Source organism: Homarus americanus, unplaced genomic scaffold (assembly GCF_018991925.1).
Source record: "Homarus americanus isolate GMGI-L3 unplaced genomic scaffold, GMGI_Hamer_2.0 scaffold37032, whole genome shotgun sequence".
Lineage (NCBI taxonomy): Eukaryota > Metazoa > Arthropoda > Malacostraca > Decapoda > Nephropidae > Homarus > Homarus americanus.
Genome location: NW_024731852.1, coordinates 9,358,464 through 9,376,678, shown reverse-complemented (window position 1 = coordinate 9,376,678; position 18,215 = coordinate 9,358,464). Strand labels below are relative to the sequence as shown.

Sequence of the window (18,215 nt, the reverse complement as noted above, 5' to 3'; positions counted from 1 at the left end):
ACTGCGAAAAGCTCTGTGATTGGTTGTGATATCACAGGTTGGCTCGAGCCGCCGAGCAGGAGCTTGGAGCAGCCAGCTGTGATGTGTGTGCTGTTACAGGACTTGTGGCCATATACAATGTTGATATACACAGGCATACCTATATCTTCTTTTTAGGTTAAAATAAATTACTGCTCAAGTATCATCGTGTGTATTTACTTGCTGGGTGCCAAAATGATGCAAAAGACCGATAACTCCAACATGGAAGTTTTCATCACTGTTCTCTATTTCATGTCTGGAAAATGTATGTTTTCATTACTGATGTCTATATTTAATGTTGTGGAAGGACCAGGGCGACCATGGCCAGGGAATGGGCTTGAGATGATCAGATGACATGTAATTTAACGTGCTTCATAGCTAGATGGCGGAGTTCTTGATAATACAGTATTCTGCAATCATAAAAACATCTACTTTTGGTAAATTTCTTTCATCTGCCTTGATAAACCTGGAAATAGTTGTCTAATCTACTCGACTGATAGGTTTGGGAAATAAATATTAGATGATTAATTGTGCTTTACTGTGCAACACCGTAATACTATATTGAATATATTAATATTACTAAGCACAATAACGAATTCAATGGATATTGGCTGTTCCTACTACAGGTTGTACCTCTCTAGTCTGGCAACCTCGGGGCCGGACCATGGAAATTCACCCTTTTCCTGGATAGATGGTGACTTGTGCTTATGCTTGGAAGCACTAGCAACACTTTCTCTGCATCATGGTCTCTTTGAAGGGTTAAATGTCGTATAGTAGCTTCTCAAATTTCGCGAGTTTTTAATTCTTAACGTATTTTATTGGAACAAAAAAATAAATAAATAAACTTGAATTTCGACGGGTTTGAACGGCCCGCCAACGTGCAGACGATGTGCATAATCGTGTAAACAGCGTCATTTCTCTTATGTACAAAAGATTCATTATTGTTTATTACTGAATGTCTTTTTTATTGAATTAATGTTTGTGTGCAAAATGAGCAATACAATTCATTAATAATACGTTGAATATTAAAACACACGAGGAAATGACACAGCATTGTTTTCGTTGATTACAAAACCAGTGACTGACTGGTTCTACATATAAAACTGAAGAAAATAAGACCTTGGTTGTAGCTGTAGTAAAATTAATATGGTTGTTTTAAGTAATGTTATTTAATGTTAATAAATGGAACAATAGAAGTAGCTAACGATAATGGTAAAGAAAAAGAGAGATCGCGTATGTAAGCGCGCATGCGCACATGTGAAAACATATCGTCATTACTTTACATAAGAATATGAAAGCAACACTTATTTACTGTTCATATATATTTTAATTAATGTTTCTGAACTTGTTTTTATTGAATTAATGTGTGTGTGTGTGTGCAAAATTAACAATACAATTTATTAATAATACGTGGAATATTAGAGGAGACGAGATGGCTGCCGGCATTGTTTATGTTAAAGCTTACAAAACCACTGACTGATTGGTTCTACATATAAAACTGAAGAAAATAAGACCCTGATTTTAGCTGTAGTAAAATTAATGTAAAAAAATTAATATGGTTGTTTGAAGTACCTGTAATGTTATTTAATGCTAATAAATGGAACAATATAAGTAGCTAACCATTAATGGTAAAGAAAAAGTGAGACTGCACGTATGTAAGTGCGCACATGTGAAAACATATCGTCATTACTCTACATAAGAATATGAAAGCAACACTTATTTACTGCTCATATATATTGAAGGGTTAAATGTATAGACAAGCAGAGAGAGAGAGAGAGAGAGCAGCCGAACTGCCGGATGTAAACAAACCTTAACTTTTTGCGGCTTTTTTTTTTTTAAAGGGATTAGCCCACCCGGCATAGGTCACTGACCACATTGGGGCCTGAGGCAAAATTTAATACTGTGTTAATAATAATAATAATTCAGATAAAAAAAAAAAAAAAGAAGTTCCTATCTACCTATTGGACCAACTAAAATCGTTCCAGACCACAGAATGCCGGACTAGAGAGGTACGACCTGTACAAATTTCATAGTATAAACATTCCAAACAATGTTGGTATTATTTTGGTTTTGGTCATCTGGGGAACCTTAAGATTCTAACTATGGGACTAAGTACTTTAAACAATAAGACACATTATCTCTACAGGATTTCTGTCGAAAATTTTTTTCCGATTGCTTAAGAAAATACAGGTCATAGGTTAGGTTATGATAAGTTATATTATATGTTATAAGGTTAGCTTAACATACACTGGGGGGGGGGGGGTAGTAGTAACTAAAAACTAGTGATTTCCGATATAAATGAAGGTCAAATCGTTCATAACACTGCAAACAAGCAGAAAAACAGTCTGCATGTCTAAGTACAGGGATGACCAAAACGTAAAATTTACACAATATAGCCTATCTCGAATCTAAACATCCAAATACTTGTGGTAGTTAAAGTACTATTTTTCCATTAATTAATATAAATGATGATACAGTACATGTATATCCCAATGCATTCTCAAAACCAGTCCAGACAATGTCATTACCGGTACTTCCAAATTGACTCGTATCTCCATCTAGTACTGAAATACTCTGTAAATGCACTGGAAAAAAAGAGAGAAAGTCTACTGGGTAAGAATGTGACAGCTGAGCTGATGTGAACATGGGAGTTTTTTATGTCCATAAGCTGCTCTTCACCGCACATTTCTTCACTTACAAAATGTCCATGACTTAGATCACAAAAAAATAAAAATAAAACTTAACTGAATGTGGTAGGGTCTGAAGAGGCCATCCTTTGTACTCCCTCCGACTGCAGTGGTGAATTTGTCGAAGAATGTCATCTGCGGGGAAACTGGTGACGTCATTGCAAATGGCGGCCCTGTTTTTAGAGAAATAAACTCTCCACTATTATAGCAGGACTTTAAACTTTTATTACAAGTTTTATATATACCGTATTACTCTACGAACATTGCAGTGTGTATTTCTTATGTTTACTCAGAACCGACAACTTGTCTGTTGTTGCATAAATGCCAGAGCTGATCTTCCTCATGGGAACAGTTAGGTTATTGTAGTGCAATAGCAAGTCTTTCAGTCGCAGGGGCTATGTTACTGAAGCATAGCCCTCTTGAACTTGGAAGAGACACAGTTGGTTTTCATGTGTGCAGTATATAAAGAGAATGTAGGGGTCTATCATTACTGTGTTTTTTGTGATGGTCACATTTTTTCACTTACCTCTGTACAACAAAAATGTGGGCATTTCTAAGCTTCACCTTGTTGAATTGAATAATTAGATAGGAATAATAAGGCAGATAAATAAAAAAAAGGAGAATGCATATACAGGACTACATTATTGGGAATTGTTAAAAATTTAGATTTTTATAGTTTTAGCCATTACATTTATTATTATACTAGTTGTTTGTTATTCTGTTGGTTATTATAAGTGTTAGAAATTCCCTATCACGTATAGTTTGGCTGTAAGCAATATTAGAATACGAAAATCCATCCCCAGCAGTTTACACAGGAACAGCGGTTATAAGTTTGTAAAGTAAACAAAAAAAATGAAACTTAAAAATATTTTACAAATAATTTTACAGGCAAATATTACTATACAATGGAGGGCAGGAGAGTATGAGAGGGACAATGGGAGAAATTTTAAAGGGACAGTTGAGCAGCACATTCTAGTGTGAATGCTGGGAGACTACTGTACTGAAGTACTCAAGCTTTGCACTTGGAGGGGTTGCCTTATATCTAATTTGCATTGGATTACCATGAGAGAGAAATGGTTTGAGGAGTGACACGCCAAAATATGGATCATTCGTCTTTTTTTAATGCGAGCATGGTATTGGTGCCAATTAGATGTAAATGTAGAGTCATGGTGTGCAAGTGTTAATCACTGCTGAAAAATAGCAGACAATTTAAAATACAGTCTCCTTGACTTACGACAACCCAGACATAAGACGTCCATGGTCGTATAAAATATTTTTCATATTACAGGTACAGTACATATTTTCAAGTCCCGACATAAAAGTGATCGCTCTGTGTACGGACAAAAATTTTTTGGGAATTCCCTTTAAAATGGCTGGCAAGCGTAAAAGTGAGAGTTCTCGTGGTGCTGAGAAGAAAAAGAGACCGACATTTTAGAATTTCTATATTATTTTTGCCTCTTCGACTTACGACATGGTCGTCGGGACGGAACCCTGTCGTAAGTCGAGGAGAGACTGCAATGGGAAGAAACCTTTAATAACTAGACATAGAACATGCATGAAAAGCATATCCTGTGTTTAAACTGGTAGTTGATGATTTTCTCGAGCACTTGTACACTTTCATTACTGAATATAAAATGGAACTCTACATTGGAGACTATAAATGCATTTCTTAAATGAAGCTTCATCTTAGTACCTGTATACTGCACAGTACAGTATTAACCTTCTCGTGCACATAATAAGTTTTTGTGACCATGGCAAAAGTCATGTAAGGTGTGGTAAATTTTTTTTGCAATAATTTATTTATTTATATTTTTATAGTATATACATTACTGGCTTTATTCTTGTTTTGGCTTTAGGCAAAAACATAAGCATACAAATAAATAAACAGTTTTCTCTCCTTGTGTATGTATATATATATATATATATATATATATATATATATATATATATATATATATATATATATATATATATATATATATATATATATATATATATATATATATATATATATATATATATATAATTTTTTTTTTTATGTATTCTGTACCAGTATTTGTGTTCCCAGCATCGTATCCTGGATTTTTTCTCCCAACCTACCTAGGTAATTACCATATTTTACGGCATACAAGACGCACTTTTTTATCTGAAGAATGGCCAAAAAAATCAGCATGTGTCCTATATGTGAAGTTGCCATCTCCTGTAAGCTAATGAATCTCTGATTTTCAGGCAATGTAACAGCTGGTGGCATTGATGAGGATGATGACGATGTACCTGAACTTGTTGAGGACTTTGAAGCTGCAAGCAAGACAGAAACAGGTGTGTTATTATGATTATTTGTTGATGTAGGTTAGTGCAATAGAATTTCAGTGTACTGAGCACATGCCAGTCCAGTACAACAGGTGATACAAGAGTTATTTTTTAGTGGCTGCAGATTAGATATTGTAGATGAACTTCGTGTATTCAGTTGGAATGATTATTTTTTGTACAGTTGAGTATAATTTGACAGCCATTTACAAAAACATGGTAAACCAATGAGGGACTTATCAAATCAAATGATTGACCTTGGTTACCCCTAGTGGGGTTTGGTAAATGGATGGTAGGGAATTTTAGTGAATACCATACTTTGCTGTGGTTCATCTCAGACATTTCTTGTTTAAGGGAATTGTACCAAAGTTGCTTTTGTATTCCAAAGGAGAGTCCCAAAGTGCAGGCTGATTTTTTTTCTTCCCCCAAGGGCATGGTTCCATAGTAACGTGCAAGGTTCTCGTTATAAACCATCAAATGGACATTTTTACCAGTCAACAATTGACTAAGCTTGTTTAAATTAGTTATAGAAGTCTTCATTAATTTGTTCAAAAGAATTAGTGTATAAGCTAAGGTCTCCTTGATTCCCAGCCTCTAAACATACAATAAAAATCCTGCATCCACTAACATGGATATTTCAAGACTAGTATCCAAATTCCTTGGTTTGTAGTTTTTACCATAAGTACTGTTGGCTAAGATTTGAAGGTGTTACTGATAATTTATTTATGCACTTACAATATTATTGAATTCCAATTTAAGCTGTCACTTTCAAATATGAAATATTTTGCTGTTTATATGTACAATAGGTCATAGTCAACTGTAAACTTGGAAAGAAATATAGGGACACAGGTTTGGTACTGTATTAGGTGTGGGTATTTTTTGTCGGTGACGGCTTCTAAACCTTAAACAAATTCACGCCCGGGTGGTCTTTGGGCGGGTCATCCTTGACCACGAGGGCAACCATTATTATTTATAGGTATAAGTACAGGCAGTCCCTGGGTTACGAGCATTTGCCGATGCGAACGAGGTTAATCTTGAAATGTACTGTACAGTTTTATTTATCTGATGACTTATTTTTTACTTTTGTTTATTGTTTTGTCATTTTAGTTCTTTTCTCAAATATATATATATATATATATATATATATATATATATATATATATATATATATATATATATATATATATATATATATATATATATATATATATATATATATATATATATATATATATATATATATATATATATATATATATATATATATATATATATATATATATATATATATATATATATATATATATATATATATTTATTTGTACCCAAAGACTGCCTATACTGACTTTACTTCATGTACAGTAGCTAAAACAACTATCTGTGCAGGTGGGGGTCGATATGCTCCCAAAATTTTACGTCTGACTCGTGACAGCCCTCATATACCAATATTTATCATCCATGGTCTATATTGTTTCCCACAAAGTATGCACACAGATAATTGCTTTAGCTACTGTACATTAAACCTTCTGTTTCTGATTTTTATTTATTTACTTTTTCTTATGGAAGAGAGTTAGCAAAATGTGCTCTCCTGAAATGTGATAAAAATTATACTAATTAAATCATTATGGTATACTGAAACTTTAGAGACTAGAAATCAAGGGTTTACTGTATCACTCAACAGTGTCACTATTGTTTTCAGAATCATTTTTAGTAGCTAAAAAGTATTTGATAATTGTAGCGTGTTGGAAAGGTAAATGAAAATGAATGAAGATTTAGATGAGTGCAGTTGGTTTAAAAGTTATACATTGTGGTTGATTTAACGAGAACAACATTTAACACCTATTTGTATTGGGTGACATGAACTTTGAAAGTTATTAGCAACATTTTAAATTGCTGTGTCTTGTTAACAAGACAAATGCAGGCGTTAGTTGAAATGCCTAGATGTATTCCAATTTTAGACGCTCCTGTATTTATTTTTTTATTAATATTTTATTTTATTTTATTTTTTATTTATTTTTTCAAATATGTATGCCAGTACAGTACTTATTTTTTCTGTAAGGATAGTGTGGCTGCATGATTGATAGTGAGTGGTTCAATAGAATGGATGTGATGCTGTATCACAAAGTAATGAATAAATTAGATGGAAATCCTGTGGTTTGTGGAAAGATTGCTGCAATAACAGAGCACTTTTTACAACAGCTAGTGAATGTGTTTGTGATTGCAACTATCCTGCATCATAGTGGGAAAAGGCAAGAGTGGATAAAAAAAAGAAGAAATTGAAGGTAGATTTCAGATATGGAAGTAAACACAAAGGTTTTCTGGGTGGACAATTTGAAAGGTCATATTATTAATGTATCATGCTTCATTCAAGTGACCTGCTGAAGACCCCTTAGAGTTACTTATCACCACAGAAGGATGGTATTACTAAGCCTATGTACAGGTGTTAATCAGTATGTTACCTTGATACCCACTAATACATCCTAACTGGAGTACAGTATTACTAGTCTACATTATTGTAGTACCAACAGTTTACTGACATTTAAGAGTTTGATGATCTTAGCAGATAATGACCCTTTGCATGGAAGTTTCCTTCTCAAAAGAATCTGAAAATCACTTGTCCTATTTTTATAACAGCTGACACAGAGAAATTGACTACACCAAATCAGGGGCTAATTATAGAGGATCTTAAGGAAGAACTTGATGATGTACCAGAACTAATAGAGGCAGGGCAAGAAACTATAGCTCTGTCTACCCCTACAAAGGAAGAGGACAAGGAATGTACTGCTCCACCTGACACAGAGACCAAGAAGGATGCCAATGTTCCTGCCCCAGAGGAAACTAAGAAAGAAGTCCCACCACCTACCAAAGAGGAAGTCCCTGTTCCTTCCAAGGAGAATGTGAAGAAGGAAACCCCAGCCCATGGAAAGAAGGAAGTACCCGCTAGTAAAAAGAAGACTAAGGAAGATAAGAAAAAAACCCCACCTGCCAAGACTGAAGATACGAAACCTGCACCTAAACAATCCAAGAAGCAACAGGCATCCACAGCCCGTATCAAGGAAGAGGGCAAGGAAACTGCCCCTGCCCCAGCCAAGGAGGAGGCAGCTGTTCCTGTCAAAGAAGAGGCAAAGGAGGAGGCTAAAAAGGCTGCTGCTCCTGCTTCAGCTAAGAAAGAAACCAAGGAGGAGGCTAAGAATGCTACTGCTCATGCCAAGGAAGAGTTAAAGAAGGATGCTGTTCCTAATCCAGGTAAGAAAGATGCTAAGAAGGAAGCTGCACCTGCTAAGGATGAAACTACTATTCTACCCAAGGAGGAGGCTAAAAAGGGAATGGCACCTTCCCCAGCCAATGAGGGACCTGCTGCAGCCAAGGAGGCCGCACCTGCTGCAGCCAAGGAGGCCGCACCTACTCGTGCTGCTCCAGCCGAGGGGGCCGCACCTGCTCCAGCCAAGAAGGCCACACCTGCTCCAGCTAAGAAGGCGCCAAGAAGGCCTGCTCCAGCAAAGAAGCCGCCCTGCTCCCTGTTCCACCCAAGGCCACCCTGCTCCTACACAGCCAAGGAGGCCACCCTGCTCCTACCACAGCCAAGGAGGCCTGCTCCTACCACAGCCAAGGAGGCCGCACCTGCTCCTACAGCCCCGCACCTGTCTGCCACAGCCAAGACCTGCTCCTGCCACAGCCAAGGAGGCCGCACCTGCTCCTGCACAGCCAAGGAGGAGACCTGCTCTACCACAGCCAAGGAGGCCGCACCTGTCCTACCACAGCCAAGGGAGGCCGACCTGCTCCTACCACAGCCAAGGAGGCGACCTGCTCCTACCACAGCCAAGGAGGCCACCTGCTCCTACCACAGCCAAGGCGCCCACCACCTACCACAGCCAAGGAGGCCGCCTGCTCCTACCACAGCCAAGGAGGCCGACCTGCCGCCAAGGAGGCCGACCTGCTCCTACCACAGCCAAGGAGGCCGCACCTGCTCCTACCACAGCCAAGGAGGCCCCTGCCTACCACAGCCAAGGAGGCCTCCTGCCAGCCAAGGAGGCCCTGCCCCGGCCAAGGGCCCCCCCTGCCCCAGCCAAGGCCAGGAGGCCCCCCCAGGCCAAGGAGGCCCCCTGCCCCCCGGGAGGCCCCTGCCCCAGCCAAGGAGGCCCCCTGCCCCAGCCAAGGAGGCCCCCCCGCCAGGGCCCCCCCCTGCAAGAGCCCTGCCAAGGCCCCAGCCAAGGAGGCCCCCTGCTGAGCCAAGGAGGCCCCTGCCCCCAGCCAAGGAGGCCCCCTGCCCCAGCCAAGGAGGCCCCCCTCCCCCCTGCCCCAGCCAAGGAGGCCCCTCCTGCCCCAGCCAGGAGCTCCCAGCCAAGGAGGCCCCCCTGCCCCTCCCCCCCCTGCCCCAGCCAGGAGGCCCCCTGCCCCCCAGCCAGGGAGGCCCCCTGCCCCAGCCAAGGAGGCCCCCAGGCCCTCCTGCCAGGACCCAGCCAAGGAGGCCCCTCCTGCTCCAGCCAAGGAGGCCCCTCCTGCTCCAGCCCCTCCCCCAGCCCCAACCCCTGCTCCAGCCAAGCCCCAGAGGAGGCCCCAACCCCTGCTCCAGCCAAGGAGGCCCCAACCCTGCTCCAGCCAAGGAGGCAACCCCTGCTCCAGCCAAGGAGGCCACTCCTGCTCCAGCCAAGGAGGCCCCTCCTGCTCCAGCCAAGGAGGCCACTCCTGCTCCAGCCAAGGAGGCCCCAACCCCTGCTAAGGCTGCCCCAACCCCAACTGCTAAGGCTGCCCCCCCCCTGCTAAGGCTGCTGTCTGCCCCAACCCCTAAGGCTGCTGTGCAACCCCTGCTAAGGCTGCTGCCGCTACTGCCCCTGCCAAGGAGGCGGCTGCTGCTCCTGCCCCTGCCAAGGAGGCGGCTGCTGCTCCTGCCAAGGAGGTGGCTGCTGTTCCCGCCCTTGTCAAGGAGGTGGTTGCTGTTCCTGCCCTTGACCCTAACCCTGCTACAGTTTCAAGTGAAACTCCTGCGCAGGCATCCGTCCCAGAGGGGACCCCTGTTACAACCTCAGTTAACACAGCTACAAAAGCTGCAGCCCCGGTACCTACCCCTGCACCATGCACAGTTCCCAACCCAATATCCACTAGCACCCCATCTCCTGCATCACCTACCATACCCGCCCCTGCTTCTGCTCAATCCCAAGCTCGATCTGGACATGCAGGGCAGCCTACAAAGGGCAAACATGCTAAGAAGCAGAAGCAAAAGGGGAAGTAGGGTATGTTTGTTTGAATGTATGGAATAGTCATTCACTGTCTCGTTAGTGTATTGCTGGGGTAGTGTGCAGCCCTGAATTTGCTCCTACCCTAAGCGTTTATCTACCAAATCAGTCGATTGGCATTTGCTCCTTTGAACATGCGTGGTATGATGAGTGGCTTAACAATTAGATTAACTTGATTACTTAGAGTGTGAAGTTATTTTACAAGAAAGAGTAATTTTAGTTGCATGGTATGTACTACTTGGCTACATTTTATATAATTTTGCAAATGTGTTTGGACACTAACCTACTACTGTATAAAACAAAGTGTACTATAGTGGGTTGATAACTGCATTTGAGTTTTCATGTTTTCATTTTTTCCCCAGTAACAAGTTACCTTCAGATGCCGTGAACCCCATATTTAATTGCCTGTGGTTGATGAGATTTTAGGGTTATGTTTATTTTTTCTACTAATACTTTTAGGTTTTACCAAATTAATTTTTTTATGAGTTTATTATTGTGTGTGTATATTGAAGTTTGTTGATGCACCCAGAATTTTATGCCCCCACCATAGACTGAGGATAGCATTTTTAATGTCCATTCTTCCTTGTTACATGTGATGTTCTCTGAAAGATTGAGTGGGTAAAGTTCAGTGATTATATTTTAAATTTTACTTTCGTTGGAACAGACTATTTATGTTGGCAAAATATAGTGAATGACATATGCAGAGTTATAAGTTCACTCCTATGGGTTTGATGAAAGATTCAGAAGTGTCGAACATTCCAACTATATACATATTGTAATGGTCAGTCATGTTGGATTTTTTATTTTTTTCCTTCAAATGAAAAATGGGAACACTAATTTTTTCAGTTACATATGGGGTCTAGTAGGACATTGATTTTATTTATTTTGTAGCTGTTGAGAAGCCTGCAGTGACAGTGGAGAAGGAAGTTAAGTCTGAAGCCAAGATTGAAGAAGTTACAGTTGACGAAAAGCCTGAAGTGAAACCAGAGAAGCCGAAGGAGGAAACTGAAGTTAAATCCACAAAGATAGAGGAAGTATCACAGTCAGCAGATAAGTGCTCTGAGGAGTAACAATATGCTCGGGGTGATGGCGGTAGCGGCGCAGGCATCAGTTACCTGAAGCTACTCCGTGGTTACTACTGACCAGCAGGAAACAAGAATCCTCAGATGTAAATGATGGCCCTCTTTCTGCTGTCTAAGACAAACTCTTAGCTCTTAGGATTTCTGTAATTGTCTTTGACAGCTGTTGTCTCCTGTTCTAGCTGTTCTGTTTCATACTTGCCTATTATTTTTTGTGTATATAAAAGATTGTATCTCTTTGATAATGCATCAGTGGACTTTTTATCTCCTTATCCTTTGCCTGTCTCGTATATTTAGAAAAGGGGAAAAAAATCTGTTGAGTGACTGGGCGATCACGCAGGATTTGTATCGAGCCTTGTAATATTAAGAAATTAAAGTAAGAAGATTTTCCTTTGTTTTATTTGTCCATTATGGTCAAACATTTAAGCCATGTTGCCTAGTGACAATATTTTCAACCAAATAGTGTAGAATGCCTGGTATGTACTCAAACTGCTTGACATTTTTTGTAACATTAAGGTAAGTCTGCTTTGTTCTTTGGAGATAAATTTTACAGGTAAAAAATGAGGTAAAATTTATAGAAATATAAATCATAATTTCAGTGGCTGGAAGTATGGATAAACTTAGTTATATTGCAAATCACCTGTAGAAAAGAAATGATCAATGAGGTCAGAAAGGTGTTTGACAAGCTTTAAGTGAATGGTATTCATAGAGGAAATATATTGGTAATGTTTTTCAAGTTCTGTGTATTGGTTGGTATTTACTGTATGTGGTTAATATAAAAGGGTGGATCAAGGAAAAATTGGAATGTATATGTTACTGGTAAACTGAAATCTAGGCACTTTATGAAATGCCCAGATGTTTTATAGAATGCCGGGTTTGTTTTATGCAATGTATGAAACGAGACATGTTTATACACATTTATTTCCATCAACTAACTTTATGTATTGTTAGGTTACGGGAATGAACGTGTATAAACCGGTATCAGTTCACACATTTGTTGACTTTGCCAATAAAAACAATGTGTATTAACATTTTTCCTTTTAATGTCTTGCATTTGTCCAATTATGCATTTTAATAATCCCTAGATACTGTAGAATGCCGAGGTAAAGTATAAAAGGTCATACATTATTAAAAAGATTATTATTTTATACTTTGCCTAAAACAAGCCTGGCATTGTATGGAATGCCTGATTTACATTTGTACTGATATGTACTCCTTTTCATAGAACATTAACATATCTCCATTCTCTCCACTGGTAATATTTTTCAAGTCCTGTGCATTAATTGGATATTTAGTAGACTTCCCCAAACCCCTTCACTATGAGGAAGCAGTATTTTATTTGGCCAGTGCCAGACGATTTTATTCAGCACAGAAGGGATTCTGTACACAAGTGGTTAAATTTATACCTGGGTTACTACTTACTCATATTCAGTTTCAAAGTATTTATAATTGGAAAATTCAATGCTGTGAATGGTTAAACAGTATTGTATAATCCTACCATGCAACTGGGCAGTCTATTTATGCTTGAAATATCCAATGAACATGTAAACGGAAATTATTAACATTGTACAGTACCACAAACTAGGAGGCAAATTTTAGCAGTTAAAAGAATGTGGTTTCATTTCACAGATAAAGTATTTCTGGAAATGTTACATTTATGGTTATGTGGGCTTAGGAGAAACTTTTATGCTGGCTTGCAGATGGTGGATCTGAGGGGGGCCAGCTTTCATGATTTTCTGGCTGTTGACCAGCACATTTAAGTCATTGAGGTTGATGCTCTCACTATTGAGGATGAGTATCTTCACTCTTTGCCTAGGCCATTTTGTCAGTGGGAGTAAAGTTCTCATGGTTTGAAGACATGTATCATGGAGCTTAAAAGTTATTTTTTTTTTTTTTTATTATTTTAACTTGACAAAAGCAAATTCTGACTGAATTCATTTAACTATAGTGGTCATTAACAGCACTTTGGAAAGTGAAATCTACTGAATATTCAAACAAACTCCTAAAAATTAAATGTTATGAAGAACAATTTAAAAAAAAAAGATCCTGTAATATTATGGAATAAACTATGTATGTGTTTACCTTTGCTCTAAATGTTCTCTTGTTCTTATTGTGTTCTGTTGCAGATGTACAGTGGTCCCTCGGTTAACGAACGGTTCGATTAATGAAATTTCGGTTTAAGAATTACCTCCCATAAGGATCTTCAATAAAGTTAACGAACAAAACTTCGATTAACAAAATCCTTACAACAAACACGTTTTGTTGTGAGCATCAGCTGATGGGCTAATCTGCTAATTCAGAAATGTGTTCTGTGTTTACATTCGTTTCCAGTGGATTAAATATCAAGAAAGTTGTGCTTTAAGATTTTTGCATTTTTTATATTAAAATTATTAGTAATTTTAAAATTTAGTTGACATTGATAATATATGCAGTACAGGGAACTAGTTTTTTGTGGGCCCTTCAGCCGCTTGACCCACCCACCAGGCATTAGTTTGGCTTTGTTTACAGTGGAGTGAACATCGATTTTGTGGTGTCTTGAATATTTTTGCATTTTTACATTAAAATTATTGGTCATTCTGAAATTTAGTTAACATATTGATAATGTACAGTGCAGTGCAGTGTTGATTTAAATAAAATAATCTTGAGTTACACCTAGTGAACTTAAAATTTTATTGGTGAAATTACTGCATCAAGCATTGGTCCCCTGAAAGGTGATTGCTTCTCCATCCCCACTTCCTTCTCTTCCCCCTTCTCCTCCACCCCCACTTCTAATTCCCATCATCTCATCATCAACCAGGTACCTTCTACATACACACCTCAAAGTAAGTGTACTTTACTGCATTTTTTTCCTTTGTATGTACTTTTCTGTGAGCTGGAACCAATTACCCAATATCCCATTGAAACAATGGATTCAGTTAACAAAATTTTCAGTTAACGAACGACTCTGTGGAACGAATTATGTTCGTTAACCAAGGGACCACTGTATATGGATTTATGAGTTGAATAAAGCCTTGATTATTGATGGTGTTCTACTAGCGACATGGTACGCATACTCTGCCCATCCAGCTGCTGAGAAGGAATACAAGCATTGGCATAAAACTTTTGAAAACTTTATTGATGAGTGTGGAGACAGAGCACCTGACAAATTACGATGTTTGACAAAATATGTGTCTGCTACTGTGTATGAATACTTTGCTGATGCTATGGAGTTTGAAACAGCTATACAAGTATTGGAAAAGGTGTATGTGAAAAAGAAAAATGAGATATTCACCAGACACCAGCTCGCCACAAGACATCAGCGTCCTTCCGAAACACTGGATGAATGTCTTCGCGACTTGCACAGACTCAGCTTAGTTTGTACTCTAAAAGCTGTCACAGCCGAAGAATATCGTGAAGAGTTAATACGGGATGCCTTCATCAACGGACTGTCTGCAAATATATGTCAACGTCTATTGGAAAATCAGGCTCTTGCACTCTCTCCAGCCTTTGATCAAGCTAGAGCCTTGGATTTTGCACAGTGTACTCCGGAAGCCTTCCAGCCACTAGGCCCTGTCATTGCAGCAGCTTCAGGATTTGTAGAGTAAACTGTTAGTCACCATCCACTAATCAACAAGATATATGTCCAGTTGAGGACTCAACACTTGCTTGTATGACCACTAAGAAACGCTGTTGGTTTTCTGGTGGCAGTCTTCATTTACGGGAGAGATGTCCAGTTAAAGAGTGCACTGGGCAAAAGTCTGTCAGACTAAAGGGTAAGAAACAGGTCACAGCATCAATTTCATCTCCTACTCTTTGTGCCATCTCAGCTGCTGTTCCTCATTGCCTGAATTGCTCTGCTACAAACTTAAAGGTAAATGGAAGACGAATCTCCAGCCTTATTGATTCGGCAAGTTCTGAGAGTTTCATTGACAAGTGGTTCATCGGCATAAGCTTCACATCAAACCCGTTTTCCAAAGCATAACCCTGGCAATGTCTTCTTCAACGGCTTCTGTGATAGGCGAATGTGGATCTCTATATGAATGACAGTCATTATCCAAACACACATCTGGGCGTCATTGAGAATCTTTGTGGTGATGTTATTCTCGGCATAGATTTCCCAAAACAACACTCCTCGGTTACCATAGAGTATAGAGGACCCAGACCTGAGCTCAAAATTTCCAACATTGGTAACAAGTCTGTATGTAGCCGGGCATCAGAAGGTATGTCAGAACCACTAGGAAGTTTAGCCCAGATGACCAAAAGTTCATTACCAAATAAATACAACGCTTACTGTCCGAAGGCATCATAGAATCAAGTACATCACCTTGGCATGCACAGGTGGTGATTGCAAGAGATGATTCAGGCTGTCACAGAAAACGAATGTGCATCAACTACTCTTTTACGGTGAACATTTACAACAATCTCGACGCATATCCATTGCCAAACATTGAAACCAAGGTCAACACTCTCGCTAGGTACCATGTGTTCTCAACATTTGATCTAAAGAGCGCATACCATCAACTACGCATAAGCGAGTCTGATAAACCCTTTACAGCATTTGAAGCAAATGGCAGACTGTATCAATTCACACGTGTACCATTTGGTGTCACTAATGGTGTTGCCGTTTTTCAAAGAGCCATAGACAAGTTCGTGGAGGAGGAGAATCAATGTGACATTTCCCTACCTTGACAATATTACCATAGGTGGTCAGGATCAGAAAGAACATGATGCAAATCTTGAGAAATTTCTTGGTGCTGCTGAGGAAAGGAAGCTGACACTTAATACATCCAAATCTGCAATATCAGCAACATCGATCAATCTTCTGGGTTATCAACATGGAAATGGTCAAATCAAACCAGATCCTGAAAGGCTAAAACCACTGCAAGAACTTCCACCACCTACAAACCGATCGGCTCTTCAACGTGTACTTGACATGTTTGCTTATTACTCTTAGTGGATCCCAGGGTTTTCAGACAAGGCACGGCCTCTCTGCAAGGCTAAATCTTTTCCTCTGGACTGTGAAGCGCTCACAGCTTATGATGACTTGAAGAAACTGCTTGGGGAAGCTGCCCTAAATTGCATTGACCATGCCATCCCAATTGTTGTGGAGTGTGATGAATCGGATGTGGCCGTGTCTGCTACTTTGAATCAAGCTGGTCGGTCAGTAGCCTTCATGTCTTGGTTGTTATCTGGCAGTGAGATTCACTATCCTGTTGAGAAGGAGGCGACTGCAATAATTGAAGCGGTGAGAAAGTGGTCTCACCTGTTGTTGGGACGGCACTTCACCATTGTTACTGACCAGCGATCAGTTGCATTAATGCAGGACAGTCATAGGACTAAAGTGAAGAATGACAAGATACAAGGGTGGCGGCTCGAACTCACTTGTTTCAGTTATTCCATTTGGCATCGTCCAGGTAGAGACAATGTTGCTCCTAACACTTTGACCCAAGCGTTCTGCGGAGCCATCTCATTGTCAAACCTCGCTGTCATCCATGAATTGCTCTGCCACCCGGTGGTTATCAGAATGCTTCATTTTGTCCGGACAAAGAACCTCCCATTTTCTACGGTGGATGTGAAAAAGGTCTGTTCAACTTGTCGTGTATGTGCTGAAATCAAGCCAACATTTCACAGGCCTACTGAAAATACCCTTATCAAAGCTACTCAACCAATGGATAGACTGAGCATTGACTTCAAAGGTCCTCTTCCATCATGCAGGAGAAACTCATATTTTTCATTGCTGTGGATGAATATTCCAGATTTCCCTTTGCTATTCCATGTGCTGACATGACATCCTCAACTGTCATCAGATGTCTGGACACCATCTTCTCGCTTTGTGGTATGGCGAGTTTTGTCCACTCTGATCGAGGAAGTGCATTTATATCTCGTGAAGTGAAAACTCATTTCGCTAGTCGTGGAGTGGCGTCCAGCAAAACTACATCTTACCACCCAACAGGAAACAGTCAAATAGAATGGTACAATGGCATAATCTGGAAGTCCATATGTTTAGCTGCCAAATCTCGAGATGTTCCGGATACTGAATGGGAGGCTCTCCTACCTGAAGCACTTCACTCCATTAGATCATTGCTCTCAACAGCCACCAACGTGACTCCACATGAGAGGTTTTTCAATTTTCCGAGACGATTTTGTTAGGGTACATCCCTGCTAACATGGCTAACGACTCCAGGTCCTGTCGTCTTACGCAGATTCGTCCGCTCAAGCAAAGGTGACCCTCTCATTGATGAGGTGGAGCTCCTCGAGGCTAACCCAACGTATAAACACATCAAGTATCCAGCTGGACGTGAATCTTCAGTTTCCCTCCGTGATCTTGCTCCATGCCCTGGTGGAACCTCATCCTCAGACATCTCTGCCGGATCAACCTCAACCTAAAGTGGAGCCAGAAACATTGGATAATGGTGTGGGAGTTGCTGCAGAGGGAGATACCGGGACGACATTGCTGAATCCTAGTATCATGCAGGAGTTACCTCTTCGTCGGTTTTTTCGGCAACGAAGAGAACCCCAGCAATACGACTATGATGTTTGATTAATTATGTTGGCAGGGGTGAATGTCATATTATGGAAAAAAAATTATGTCTGTGTTTACCTTTAGGTACTCTAAATGTTCTCTTGTTCTAATTGGGTTTTGTTTTGTTCTGTTGCAGATGTATATGGATTTATGAGTTGAATAAAACCTTGATTACTGAAGGTGCTTGATCTCATGCGACAGATCCCAATGCTACAAGGAAATCAGTGCTCAAAAAAATAAACAATCTTCGATCATCATTTAGAAAAAAACTGAAAAAACGTCAATTTATCAAAGAAATTTGGATCTGCCACTGAGGATGTGTATCAACCAAAACTTTGGTATTTTGACAGTTTAATGTTCTTAGGTGATCATGAAACCCAAAATGGTG

At 39.9% G+C, this 18,215-nt stretch overlaps 1 protein-coding gene and 2 long non-coding RNA genes across 3 annotated transcripts in view; 2 read left to right on the top strand and 1 right to left on the bottom strand.

Moving 5' to 3' along the window:
• Positions 1-8,524, top strand: part of LOC121867875 (neurofilament heavy polypeptide-like) — a gene marked incomplete at its 3' end in the record, with an annotated part of 15,822 nt that extends 7,298 nt beyond the window's left edge. Inside the window, exons 4-5 of the mRNA XM_042368000.1 lie at positions 4,935-5,024; positions 7,647-8,524. Coding sequence (XP_042223934.1) covers positions 4,935-5,024; positions 7,647-8,524 — 968 coding nt within the window. The remainder of the gene's footprint in view (positions 1-4,934; positions 5,025-7,646) is intronic.
• Positions 8,525-8,609: 85 nt separating this feature from the next.
• On the bottom strand, positions 8,610-9,007 carry LOC121868041. The gene is made up of 3 exons (XR_006089292.1): positions 8,947-9,007; positions 8,674-8,703; positions 8,610-8,633 (listed from the first exon to the last, which is right to left on the bottom strand). It is a non-coding gene; the product is annotated as an uncharacterized LOC121868041 (long non-coding RNA).
• Positions 9,008-9,829: 822 nt separating this feature from the next.
• LOC121868040 lies at positions 9,830-11,280 on the top strand. Its single transcript, XR_006089291.1, has 2 exons — positions 9,830-10,243; positions 11,138-11,280. It is a non-coding gene; the product is annotated as an uncharacterized LOC121868040 (long non-coding RNA).
• The last annotated feature ends 6,935 nt before the right edge of the window (positions 11,281-18,215 follow it).